The 13,874-nt window shown below is 41.1% G+C and overlaps 1 protein-coding gene across 6 annotated transcripts in view; it reads right to left on the bottom strand.

Moving 5' to 3' along the window:
- The window catches only part of LOC307263771 (uncharacterized protein), a 42,491-nt gene extending 28,617 nt beyond the window's left edge, over positions 1-13,874 (bottom strand). For all 6 annotated transcript variants that reach the window (XM_080045021.1, XM_080045020.1, XM_080045022.1 and 3 more), the window contains exon 1: positions 13,532-13,874. In XM_080045021.1, coding sequence (XP_079901147.1) covers positions 13,532-13,598 — 67 coding nt within the window. In that variant the 5' untranslated portion in view covers positions 13,599-13,874. The remainder of the gene's footprint in view (positions 1-13,531) is intronic.

The raw sequence follows: 13,874 nt of genomic DNA on the forward strand, positions 1-13,874 counted from the left end.
TTCATATTGCTCCTTTTGCAAGTGAACCAGCATTACGAAGCAAAACCACACGTGATCTAAGGTCATTCATTCATTGGACAGACATTCTGGGGTGGAGAGAAGCAGGAAGAACGAAGTAAAAACTGCGAATTTATCATTGATATAATATGGAGTTAAAAATAATAAAAATGCCTACATCTAGCCTATAAATAAAGAAGAAAAAAATCTAATTATTGTTGTTTCATATGTTTATAATATGTAGCCCTATGACAATGCCACGTTATGTGGCTTCTAGCCTACGATGTGAAACATAATTTTTACTGTATTTTTGCTGCTGGACGCGCGACTCGCGTGAAGAATAGGCTCAAACTGAAACACAGCTGATTAAGCTGTGTATCAGCTGGGTGTCAGTTCGGCGCAGTTCAGCACCAAACTGACACGGGGACAGTATTGACGGTCCCGTTGGGAAGAACAATAAAAACACACACTTCATGCAAAGCGCAGCGTGAACCTGTTGGCACTGTAGGCTACGGGAGACGCTCCTCTCCATCTCTGATCGCTGATCCGCACGCATCATTATCAAATGTAATATTTTCGCTCGGGGCTCCCGGTCAAACCACAACTAATCTTCCTAACAATGGCGACAACAACACTTTCCCATAATGTGAAGCTGATGGCGATTTATTAAAAAAGAAAAGAAAGAAAAGGCGCAGTGCTTCCTGCAATTGGGTCGGATCGAGTCCGGCCAAATTCACACCACAAACGAACTGCAGCAGAGTGCGTTTTGAAGCGCATCGAGACTACCTCTTCAGCTGGGTCTCGGAGCGTTTGTTTGGTCCGCCCCCGAGTGCGATTGCTGTATTCACACCTGTCTGAAAGATGCGCACCGAAGGCGGAAGTGCACCTGAGTTCGTTTCAACCGAACTAAACACAGCATGTGTGAATACACCCTAAAGCTAAAAGAGAAGTAAATTAAAGCGGTGCTGATTATAAAACCAACATAACACTGTCAGAAAAACATTAAACTAGACACCTGGAGAAAGAAAATTGAATTTGCCTTTGATTGCTTGGATTGCTTATGAAAATCTAGGTTATAAAAGTTCATTTTACTTCATCTAATTACTGTGGATTACACAAGCTGCACGAAAAAGACTCCCGAACACAGGCATGTGATGGCGGTTAGGACCAGATCCCTCCTCTGACTCCAGTTTATCCTGCACAGTCGACTGTAAATAGTTATTACCATAAGCACGCTATGGGTGTGGCTGTTGTCTGTTGTCTTGCATCTAAACGGTGCTGAGTATAAACTGCTGAGTAAATAGTTTTACTGAGGAGGTTCAAAGACTCTTATTTTATGACTCACTTCTTTATTTGTGCTACTGTTGAACTAAACTTTGTATGTATTCGTATTTAGATTTTCATGGGTCTAAAATATTAGTTATTGACACAAAGAGAAAGATAACATAAGATGACTGGCTTGCAGCTGTGTCTGATAAAGGTTCATAACTACAGCAGAAAATATTTTTTTTCTTTTCTAAATGTTAAATTGAGATCCAATAATTTAAAACTTTGAGGCGTGCTCATGAAAGCAAATTAGGCTCTTTAAAAACACTAATCACTTAATCACTGCAATTTGTGCCACAAATCGATGATCGATGAGTCAATGGCAACACTGTTCTTGTTTACTTTACACACTGTACCCCCAAGCATTATGGGAACTGTATTTCCAAAACTTCGAGAATGGTTGTGTCCCAAATAAAAGTAAGGCCAAGAAAATTAACAGATGTAGGCTTAGATGTTTTGCACCTTTTACTTAAGATTATGCTGCATTCAACAATTATTATAGGTAAACTATGCACTAGTACTTGCATAATTACTCTTAAAAACTGAAGTCATAATGTGGGATTGTATAATATGCAGGTTAATATTAGTGGACATGTTCTTAAGTGTTGTCACTGCATCAACAAAGACAATTCACACAGCTCTGCAGTAATACATGTTCACCGTATCTCTCCTGATCAGCTATTCATGTGACAAGCTCCGTTTAACACAGAAACACAAATTCAGCATGATGTCCGTCCCCTCCCTCGGCTCGCTCCACAGCCATCTCAGGTTTCTGTGCCACTGTGACAGACTATAAATAGCGTAAAGCGCCACACTGAGAATGTTCGGCCATAAAAGGGGTTGGCTTCTGTCGAGGCACCTTGGGATTGGGATGGCGCAGTCACCACAAACTGCAGCATGTGGTACTACACACAAGCAGGGCAGAAAACTTAACTTTGTTTAAGCAGTATGCGCGCACGTGTGTGTGTGTGTGTGTGTGTGTGTGTGTGTGTGTGTGTGTGTGTGTGTGTGCCACCTTGGCTGGTAAAATCTAAATCCATCTGTCATTAATCAGTTTTAACCGATAATGGAATAAAACTGAGAAGCTCGTCCTAATCAGAGTTGGTAACGTTTCAAACCGGGTGCCATACTTTGCCATATTCAGCTGAAATTGACTAATAATGCTTGGGAAAAATATTTTTTTAAACTTAGATACTCATGGATGCTCTTAAACATTGGGCCCAAGATTTTCCCAAAATTACATTTCCCATGAGCTGATGGACTGAACAGGAATGAGGTCAGTGCATGGGAAAAAAAGAATTACGATCCGCTGCCTGTACGTATGTACTGTGTGTGCATGCTGAGAAAAAAAGAAATCTGTAGTTAATACACAGCCTAGGCTCTGTAAACTGTTTTTTCAGCGCACACAGAGTACAGACAGGCAGCAGAGGGGATATTCGCTGACTTCAACAAAAAGTGATTTTGACAACAAGATGTCTCTAGAATCGCTCTGGTTCGATTTTTTTTTTCACTTTCTCATGCTGTCCAGCCAAATGAAACAGAAGAGCATCTTTTCTTGCTCTTACGAGGTCACCAAGTTCAACCCATTTTCCTCTAAACTAGTCTGCGTATGCGGAAACTTGATCATCGCATGTTCAGAAGCGCATTGTCCGCTGTCCACTGCAAATCCGCAGCTGTCAATACTTCATTCATGGCCCTGTGACACAACACAAGGAAACCATGGCAGCTAAAATATATTCAGCCATCATTCATATTATTATGCTTCTCCTACTTTGACAAGTCAAAATGTCTTGAAAAAAGCGTAATTTCGGCACTCAACTGGTATCCTTCTGAAAGCTCCAATTTGTTATAATAATTTTGTCAACCCCATTTAAAACAGACAAGACTGCTACATAACATTGTAGTGTAACCTTCATGAAATGTGTAACAGACTGCATTAGCTTTAGTTTAATGTGCCAGGCAGTTATTAGGTATATAATGTCAATATTGCATTAACAATGGTACATACTTCAAAATCGACATCGGATTGAAATGTCATATGAATAATGTCGATAGGCCTATCTTGGGGGGAACATAACCTCATGCTGTGAGAAGCAGGTCAGATTCTATTGTTTGGAGTTATGTGCATTAAAGGGACAGTATGTGAATGCATATGTGTACTGTGCGTGTGTGTGTGTGTGTGTGTGATGAGTGGGACATGTTGGATCTGGGTCAGGCCAACCTCAGGAATCCCTGGCATCCACATTCCCCATGCACGTGTTTATACAGCAAGTGTGTGTCTTTTGTGTGTGTCTGTATGTGGCAGGGAATCAAAGGATTAAAATCCTGCAAAAAAAAAGAGATTTAATACTATACATTTAGGCAAAGCGATGGGAAGATATCGGATTGCACAAAATCACATTATGTAATGCAGGAATTGGCAATATTGCAACCTAAAACAGACATTTTGCTTTTATCAGAAGCATTGTTTGACTGGTTACACACAGTCGAAAGAGCGAATGTATCCTTAATGAGTGCTTCCGCCACCTCTTCCTTTGTGCAGAGGGAAAAAAGGAAGAAAAACTCTCAGGCAACAAGTCTCCACGCCCCAGGGAAAAGCAGAGGAAGAACATTCCTGGGACGATGGTGCCGAGAACAACAACAGGCGAAACACACGGCTGCAGTTTGCAGCACGTCAAGTCGAGTCAAGTCAGTTTCATATTTATAGCACAGTTTGACACAATAGTTTGCCTCAGGGGGCTTTAAAAACAAACACCCTCTTTCCTTAGACCTTCAAATTTGGATGAGGAAGAACTCCCTAAAATAAAAACTCTTTAGCGAGGAAAAATGGGAAGCAAAAAAAAACCCTCCGGAAGAGCAAGAGGAGTGATCCCTCTCCAAGGACTGACAGACAGGAAAAAGATGTTGTCAACCGAACAGACCAATCAAATGTCCCATATAAAATGAAATTATTACACCAATTCGCACATTAACAGCAGCAAAAATAAAATATATATCAGTTGTTCATTGTACTAGACTCAAAATCCACTCCCCAGCTCCTATCTCATTATGAAGGATAATAACTGAGAGAATCAAAAGGTCATGAAACAATAAAAGCCCACACACAAAAGTCAACTACACCACTGCCTCTGAGGGGGCACAGGAAAACTTCAGGCCTCGCCAAACAAATGCTGCACGAACCTATGAACCCCTCGGATTCTCCCATTACAACAGCTGTGTGTGTGTGTGTGTGTGTGTGTGTGTGTGTGTGTGTGTGTGTGTGTGTGTGTGTGTGTGTGTGTGTGTGTGTGTGTGTGTGTGTGTGTGTGTGTGTGTGTGTGTGTGTGTGTGTGTGTGTGTGCAACCAACAGCTTCTAATCACTGTCCCAGAAGAGATGTGGCCCCTCGGCACTGATGAAAGGAGAGAAACCTTAATTTGAAAGCTAGGTTTCAATTACAGACCAGTTCCTCTGTGAACTACTGTGTTTCAGCTGTTCTGCTGCGTTTTCTCTTTGGTATAACTGAACATGCAATCAATAGATACAAGTGAAGCCACCACACACGGCCATGAGCTTGTAATATATCTGTCCAATGTTTAGTTTTTTTTTAAACTGTTAAGCTTCAATTTTTTTGCAGAATCACACAAAATAAAGCTTCTCAGAAATATACAAAATACCTGGAAAAAAATTTATCAAAAACTGCCTGCGTGACCGCAAAGATAAGAATAAACACGCCTTCTCGATACCCGTATGACATAGTTTGTGCCTCCATTGAAACAATACTTGGACTGATCAGGGCACAAGATGCTGGTTGTAAACATCAGTGTGAAATACAATTGTCTCATTACCCTATACCCTCATTACCCCTATACCCTATACCCTTGTCTATGAATAGAGTACAAAAACAGGACCAGCTATTAAATGTATTAACCGGTGAGCGTTTGGGTCTAAACATGAGAGTTACAATAGATAAAGTCATAACGACAAGAGGCAGGAAGACAGGATGTTACTCTGCTGCACACGTGAGGGATCTCCAGATGTGTTTTATTAACCACAGTAGTAATGGATTACCCAGTCATCAAAGACATACAAACTGAGCCAAGCATGAATCATATATGGATCATTTATTATTCACATTTTCCCTGCGTCTGTATTCATCAGCTCAGAGTTGATCTAAAGAATAAGGTCAAAGTTAAAGCAACAAGAAAAATACAGGGAAGAGTTTGGAACCATTATTAAATGGCGTCTGCTGAGAAAGAGCTTTTCTGTCGAGACGAGAGAGAAAAAATAGCTTAAGAGTGTTTTGTTGTGACTGAGGCTGGTAGTCAAGGAGTCTCACTTCCTCAGTGATGACCTCATCATTAGGTCATCTCTACGATTTAACAACGGGAGAATAGACACATGGGCACATGATAGAAACAAGAGAGACAAAGAGAGGCACAAACTATGAAGTACAGAAAGATGCAATTATTGCAACAACAAAAAAATGGGAATCACTAGTACAGACACTTCTCAAACAATACTCAGCCCTGAACACCACTGACAAAGTTACTAAGATCAAAAATAAAACAGAGACAATACATTTCATCAATGTACCTTTTTGCAACTGTAGTTGTTTTTTAACCCAGCCTCTACATTTGAATGTTTTTTTATATTTTATGTTTATGACTTGACTTATACAGTGCTATTCTTTTCACTGTGTTTATTTGTATCGTTGTGCTCCACAGCACAGAGGCAAATTCCTTTGTCTGTGAAAAGCGGCTTGGCAAAAAACATGTTTCTGATTCGGAAACAAAAGACAGAAATGAAAAGCAAACAGAAATGCTGCGGCAACAATGAGTCGCATTGCAGCTGATCTCCACCGTGTTTGTTTCTCTCATAACTGAAACATCGGCATCCTTCAGACACTTACCACGTTCTTCATCAAAGCCTGGACGAGAGTTTGCAAGTATATAGGTTTAAAAAAAAAATGTTTTTTAGTCCTTTCTGATTTATTTTACTTTATTTATCCGGACATTATTCTAAGACAGACTGTAGCAGGTTCCAGCTGATATGTTAGTCTACTGAGGACTTTTGTGTCGATATTTAAAGGTGGAGTCAGTGAATCGAGAGAACGCTTATTTTCAAATTAACTTATTATCAGTGAAATATCTCCACACGATCCGCTACCTGTCTGTACTGTGTGTGCGCTGGAAAGAAAATCTTGTGTTAATACACAGCCTAGGCTCTTTAAATGGGTATGTAAACAAAGGGGGCCCACTGTAGCTAGCAAGATGCCCGTTTACAGAGCCTAGGCTGTGTATTAACACTGTTTTTTCTTTGCAGTGCACACAGCACAGACTGGTAGTGGATTTTGAAAAGATATTCACTGATTTTTACAAAAAGGGATTTTGACAAGCATTCTCCAGAATGGTTGACTCTACCTTTGATAAGTCTTATAGTCTTTATTTGATAAAACAACAGAATAAAGCTGCTGCAAGTGTATGCGAATGACAGCTTTCCCCCCACACTCTTGTTTTGGCCCTTTAAAGTAGGGCATAACTGTGTCTGGCTGACTAACGTTGACCTGGCAGCATGGGGAGGTGTGATGACGAACTAAGTTTAATGTCAGCTGAGGTCTGGTTACAGTGCTTCGAGGCGCAGAAGTCACATTGACCGGTCAACAAATGATGCTTTGTAACATGGAAATAATAAATGATTAAATGTTGTGCTCAATCTTTATGTAAAACTAAAATTTTAACAGCAAGTTCAAAAAGGAATTGGGGAAAAGAACATCCACTGAAATGAAATGAATGGCTCTTAATTGTTGAAGAAATCTTCTAAAGGAAAAACAGACAAGGATCTTGATGCTGGCGCTCGAGGATATATGAAATGAGTTTGATTAATATGCATTTTTGTTTTTGCACAACGTGAATTTAGAATAATCAAGTCATTACAGCATGCACACAAAGTCAGTTACACAGAAGATCGTCAGTTACATTTGATTGTTGGAGTTATGAAGGTCTTGTAAACTAAAAGAATATTTAGCTGTATATTGTAATAAACATGATAATCAAGCTATTAATTGATAATGCACGTTTTGCAAACATTATTGACTTATTGACCTTTCTAATTCATGGGGGGAGCATGAAACATTAAAGTTATATAACTGACATGCTGACGAGGATTCTGTACCTCTTTTCACTAACGATCAAAAGGGACAGTGCTTCAACGTTAAATCTTTCTTGAGAGAAAATCGACCTTATCGGAGGACATTTATGATGCTTTACCGAGGTCACACGGCCCTTCCGTGATTTACAGCAGCTAAGACCATCAGATACTGTACATCAAACATGGCAACCAGCACAGTGTTTACTGTCAACTCAAAGCCCTTTGGACCAGAGGAAAACCTGACCAGCTTCAGATATACGGCACTGACATTTTGGCTGCAGCTTGGTCTTCATCTTTCATTCTGGAGAAGAGCTTTTCATAGATAGGTTCATGTACGCACGCACGCACACACACACACACCTTCACACACAAAGAGGGCCACAGTGAGCAGCTATAGAGGGTCACTGCGGCGTGTGTGTGTCGTAATGGAAGAAATAAAATGCCGTCATTATAGGAGACTGCAGTGGTAATCAATTGCCTGGTGCAGCAGGAGAAGCTGCATTTTCACTGGTGTGAGTGCAGCTCGGGAAAATCATTTGGAGAGGTTTTGGAAAAGAGAGAAGAACAGAATGGAATCATCTGATGTGCCACATGACAACACAGCACAAGCACAAGTTGAATATTTTCTCTTTGAAGCTGAAGCATGTGTGTGCAGTCAGGACCATTGTCAAGATGGCTGATCATAAACATGTGTCGTCCTGTCTTCCAGACTGAATTAGGTTGCAGTGGTGCTTTTAGGAACAAGCATCAGCCATCATCTGCACTCTAATATTAGAGCCACTGGGTCCTGTGACTGAGTTGTTTTAAGGTGGCTGACATGTGTGTGTGTGTGTGTGTGTGTGTGTGTGTGTGTGTGTGTGTGTGTGTGTGTGTGTGTGTGTGTGTGTGTGTGTGTGTGTGTGTGTGTGTGTGTGTTATGCGTGTGTACATCCTATGTAGCTACATCAGCTCAGAAGAACACACATACACTACAAAGCAGAAGGAAGGGGGGTTGGGGTTGCATCTGTTAGTGATTCCTCAGAGGTTTGAGAAACACATCAATGTAAACATCCCGTACATACTGCAAAGCATCATGGGTAACATCGAGTGGGGGCTTACCCGAAACCTAAACCTGATACGAAATAAATGGCTAGTAATTGTTGAAGAAACAGCTGAGAGCTGATGAAGCTGAATCACCAAATTCAGAGAGTTCTTGAAATCGAATAAAAAATACTTGCCATCTTTTTGTATCATCTGCTTTGGAGAAGAAATTTGAGATCAAGAGTTCTACTTTGAAGTAAATAATGAATGAAACATCTCCTATTTAGCACGTAACGTTGATCAATTAAACTTTAATAGACAGCCAATGCCCCAAGGGAAGTCACATCTGAGTGAACTGCAGGATGAAAAAAGACAGAGAAAGGGGAGTCGGGCACAGCTTGAGACGCCCCGAGGACACAATCAGTAGTGTAGGTGTCTAATACATCAAAGTGAATCTTCAGCTTCAATATTTAAGCTGCGTTCAAGTGCAGAGCAGCACCAGATTCATGTGACCTTTCCCAGTAGGGCTGAATATCATAGCTCAGTACTCTTTTTGGTGCCGGATTTTGTCAAAGCAACAGCCAAAAACCTAAAGATATTCAGGTTTTCATCACAGCAGCAAATCGTTACAGAGGAGAGGATGCAACTTGGCATATATGCTTGAAACAATTGATTAATGAGTTGAGTCGCAAATAAGTCTCATGTCTTGGCAACGACGTCCCGAGTCAAGTCCAATTCCCATTATTGGTCATTAGCTTCCAGTTTATAACAGCATCTTAAATCTTAGTAAATAAAGTAACAAGTATTTGGTGTTAAAGTCAAAGGTGAGGTGCGAGTCTTTTTTGATCTCGACAAAATCCAGTCGGTAAGCACCTCTGATTTATCATACGTCTCCCTCCACATTACCTTTTAAATGGCTACAGATGTGTTAGTGTTGTATAGGTGTTGCTCCTTTGACTATCAAAGCAATGTGATACGACAGTTCCTTTCATGACTAAACTCTGCCTCACACCCGTTCCCTAACAGGATTATGCTGCAAACAGGATTATTAATAATATCCACATCCCATTCATGACTTCTGCATTTTTTTTCCTCGCCGGATGCAAAAAGGGAAACATGACTAATCTGTTCATAAACTCGCAGGAAGCTCAATCCTTCTCTCTCCTTTTTCAGACTCTGAAAACAGAGCATTTCCCGTCCGTTTCCCGTGGTGTCATGGCCGTGATTTATAGCATCTGGTCACAGGAATCGCTGACGTGGAGTGTAGGGGAGAGAGCGCTCTGGTCTGCTATGGCTCCTCTGTCCGTTTTCTTCTTCTACTTCTTCTTTAAGGGTCCTCTCAATTCAAACAATAACAACAAACTGCCTGTCTAAACCTCTCTCTGATCCGTTCCAGCTGATGTCGTCGACACCCCTAATCGTAACACAGCGGTTTACGTTCAAGCATTTGAAACACAATCTGATTGTTTTAGATCTTGAGCTCTGTTGGACTTCAGAGGCTATATTTACAGGAGCTTTTTCTTTAGTTCGTAGTTTGAGTTGTTTTACCTCAATGTGGACAGAAACAGTATTAAAAAACTCTGTGGTAATTAAGAAATGAGGGTGACACATTCTAAAGGTGTGATATTTAATCAGTTAGTGGATCAAGGGACAATTAATAAACAACTATTTTCATTCTAATAGTTTGCTTAAGTTTACTGTTGCTACGCCTATATCTTCCTATTCTCACGCTGCACATATGAAATGTACACAGGGCAAATGTATCACATAATATAAAAAAAAATCTAATTATCAGATTATATAAACTGTACAATAGCTAAATAGCTAATTAAGATAGAGTTTACTCCGTGAGTTGTTTGGAGATGCCCTCTGTAGTTTGATGTCGTGCTCAAATGAGTGGGCTCAAGCTAAGAGAGGTCTCTGTGTGTAGAACCAAAGGCCATAGGGTTTCTTCTCTGAGTTGAATGGTGGAGGACGACTAATGATAGGGGGGGAATCCGGAGGAAGACGGAGAAGAGGGAATCTGGGCCAAAATCTACATTTCCAGCCCGGCTGTGATGTTGAACGTGTTCCAAAATCATAACGTCAGCATGACTGGGAAGCTGGCCGAGCCTAAAGGGAGTCCACGTCTCATGATTACTTCCACAGAGAGGAGTGTTTAAACTCCACACTGGGACTGTGACTGTAGGCAGGGCAACGGGGCCGGAAAATACTTGGTACAGAGACACTGCAGATATCAAGAAAAGAGAAGGGTTTTTTTTTTTCCTGGGAAGGAGATGTAGACGTGTACAATTGAAACTCCTATAGAAACCAGAGGGTTCTTCCGTCTGCAGCACACAAAAGGTGAATTGTTTCAACGAAGGAAGCCGGTGCCACTCCTATTGTGAGCTGCAAACAGAGACCCTTTGAACATGTCATGTCTTGGAGGGGCTTGGTGTGTGGACAGGAAGCTGCTAGCTGTGTGTCCTCAAAGAAAAGAGAAAAAACAGCTCTGCTCTGTAGCATGGACTGATGATGAGGTGACGTAATGTGGCTGGTTGACTGGTTTCAGAGGGTGTGAGGGGTGACACAAGGGTTAAGTGTGTGCATTTGTGTGTGTGTGTGTGTGTGTGTGTGTGTGTGTGTGTGTGTGTGTGTGTGTGTGTGTGTGTGTGTGTGTGTGTGTGTGTGTGTGTGTGTGTGTGTGTGTGTGTGTGTGTGTGTGTGTGTGTGGTCCATCTACATGCATTAGATCTGAAGCAAATGTCTGTATAAATCACTTCGATAAGGGATTATGTTGCCCTCTCACAGCTCCGGAGGCTGTTCAGAAACAAAACAATCCAACCTTTGAATGAGACTCTCAGCTCTCAGAAAGGAGTCAGAGAGGAAGAATGTGTCTGTTTATCTAACGCCCCGGCCTTTTTCGGCGTCTAGCGTTCGCTGATAACGTCATGCTGGTCGGAGCTCTCCAGGGAATAAAGGCCTGCAACCAAAACACGCTTTGTTTCTCACCTTAGATAGATTATTGAAGGGGGAATTTGCTCGGGAACATATGTGAGTTTGTTGAGTGTTTCATCAAGCACACTTACAGCTAAACGTACAGCGTCCTATAACACAAAAGTCTCATGATTAAACTGAACCAAAGGACAGTTTCAAAGTTGATAACATACAAACAAGATGGTACTCGATCATCTTAACCAATGAGGAAGAAGCATCCAGTTAAAACCTTGCTGAAACCTTCACAGATCTACCATTTTAAGAACCAAATATCACTTCGGCAATAGGTTTTAAAATACTATGTTTGTGCCTCTGTAAACTTAACACTGGTATTAACTTTTTGGTTTTAAACGCTTCATATTTTATATTCCACTGCTAGGGGGCTTACGATCAATACAATACCAAAAGACTAGGTTTGATGACGTCACGATGTTGCACGGGATCATGGGACATTGTGTGGAACAGCTTCAGCGAGAGAATACGCAGAATAATCGTGGTCCATCACGATGGTGCAAACAAAACAACACAACACAACAAACAACAATACAATGCAGTGAATTCCTCTCCCCGTATTATCCTCTACTCCCTGTGTTTTCAATAACAGATGGTTTCACCAGAATTTACAGGAAGAACGACAGGAGTAACGACTCCCTGTCATTGAAAGGCTTTGCGACGTTGTGATGTTTTTAGTACACAACTCAGCAATATCTATAACATTGATGATCAAAATCATTACACTTTGCGCCTTTAAACGCCGAAAAGTCTCCTTTCATTGGAGGCAAGTATAATGACAGTAGGCCTACCTAGAACTACAACGACAATAATTATTTTTTTTCTAATTTTCAGGCTTGCTAAAAGGGCTCAAACTGGTCGTTTATGCTTATTACAATTGGCCGAAACATGGATATATCTGAGTGCGGATAATTGCCATTCTTCCTCTTGACTCCCACACATGCAGTGAGCGAGCTAGTACCATGACAGCCTGCTGTGATAAAAAGCTGCAGCAGACGTTTTCTACCTCCATACCAACCCTCGACCACATCAAGTGGAAACGGGGTGGCGTGTGTGTGCGTGTGTGTGTGCATGTGAGTGCGGGGGAGGAAGGGCTGCCAATAAGCAGAAAGTCACCTTGTACCAGCAGCACAGGTCAAGGGGAAAAATATGAGATGGATGTGGAGATGAGGAGGCAACATGGTGGGCGTCGTCCTATGCGTGTGTATGCATTCATATGGATGAATTGAATATGTTGGTATGTTTTTCACGCTTACAAGGGCAAAGTAGAACCAGAAAAAAAAACAGCTTCACAATCTCGTATTCAGACCTTAAAACAATGGAGAAATCAGAGTGAATGCTAGAAAAACATAAAGAATAATTCAGGGTTTCATAGATTAATAAACCATGATACTGATAGTGTGTAGCCTACAGTACAATAGGAAAAAATGGGACACACTTTGAGCTGCGTACTTGTGCATAATTATAAGGTTTTTACTCTAAATAAATCTTGAGCAGATATTGCAGCAGCCTCTTTCAAAGCTGCCGAAGTGCCCTTGAGCAAGACATTACATTTCAACACCAGAGGCAGATAAAAGAGTTTTTCTTTCTTTTTTACGCCCCATCAGGGATCTGTTTAGAATCCCACTAATAATGTGCAGTTGTGTATTTTTGCAGCGTTGAACTGCATATGTGGGCCATGTTGCACTCTGTGCACCACTGACGTGTTTGAGTAATGGAGACCACAGCTCGGTGCAGCATTTCCAGGATGACTGCCGGTTAGGACCCGCCTGTTAGAGATGCAGGCGGTCAGCCCACTGGGTTTCTACTGTGGAGGAATTACAGCCAGGGGGGTTGCCATGGACGGACAAACATCGCGTCATTTAGGATTATTTTTTAAAGGGACGAAAGCTGATGGATCTCAAATCCACTTCCCAAAATACTGACACAAATAAAATAAAATGTAATTATGATTAGTAGGATCAAAAGATAAAAGAAAATAACATAAGCCTATCTATAATCAAAGCCACCTTCATTCTACAGTCACGTTATTTATGACCTATGTTATTGACTGTAACATATAGGCTACTCACTTTTGTCTGTTATTGTCAGCTTCTCCTCGAAATGATGTCCAAGCTCCTTATAATCCATTGTTTCCATTCAAGCGGATCGCAGTCCCTTTCCAGTTGCTGTCATTCCTCAGAGTCGCACCAGTACAGGAGATGGAACTCCCGGTACAGATCGCCCAAACACGCCCTTAGTAAATCCAACCGGAATACAAGGAAAAAAGTGATCAAAAATGAGAAAAAACGAATATATGTGGAAATAGAGCAGGATCCGATTTAGAAGGACAAGCAGCTGGGAATGTTTGAAATGATAAATTATTAGAAACTTGTTCAAATGAGAGACGCAGTTCAATCCAGCGGGTCTTCAGTG

This window comes from Ammodytes marinus, assembly GCF_949987685.1.
Source record: "Ammodytes marinus genome assembly, chromosome: 17".
Classification (NCBI taxonomy): Eukaryota; Metazoa; Chordata; class Actinopteri; order Uranoscopiformes; family Ammodytidae; genus Ammodytes; species Ammodytes marinus.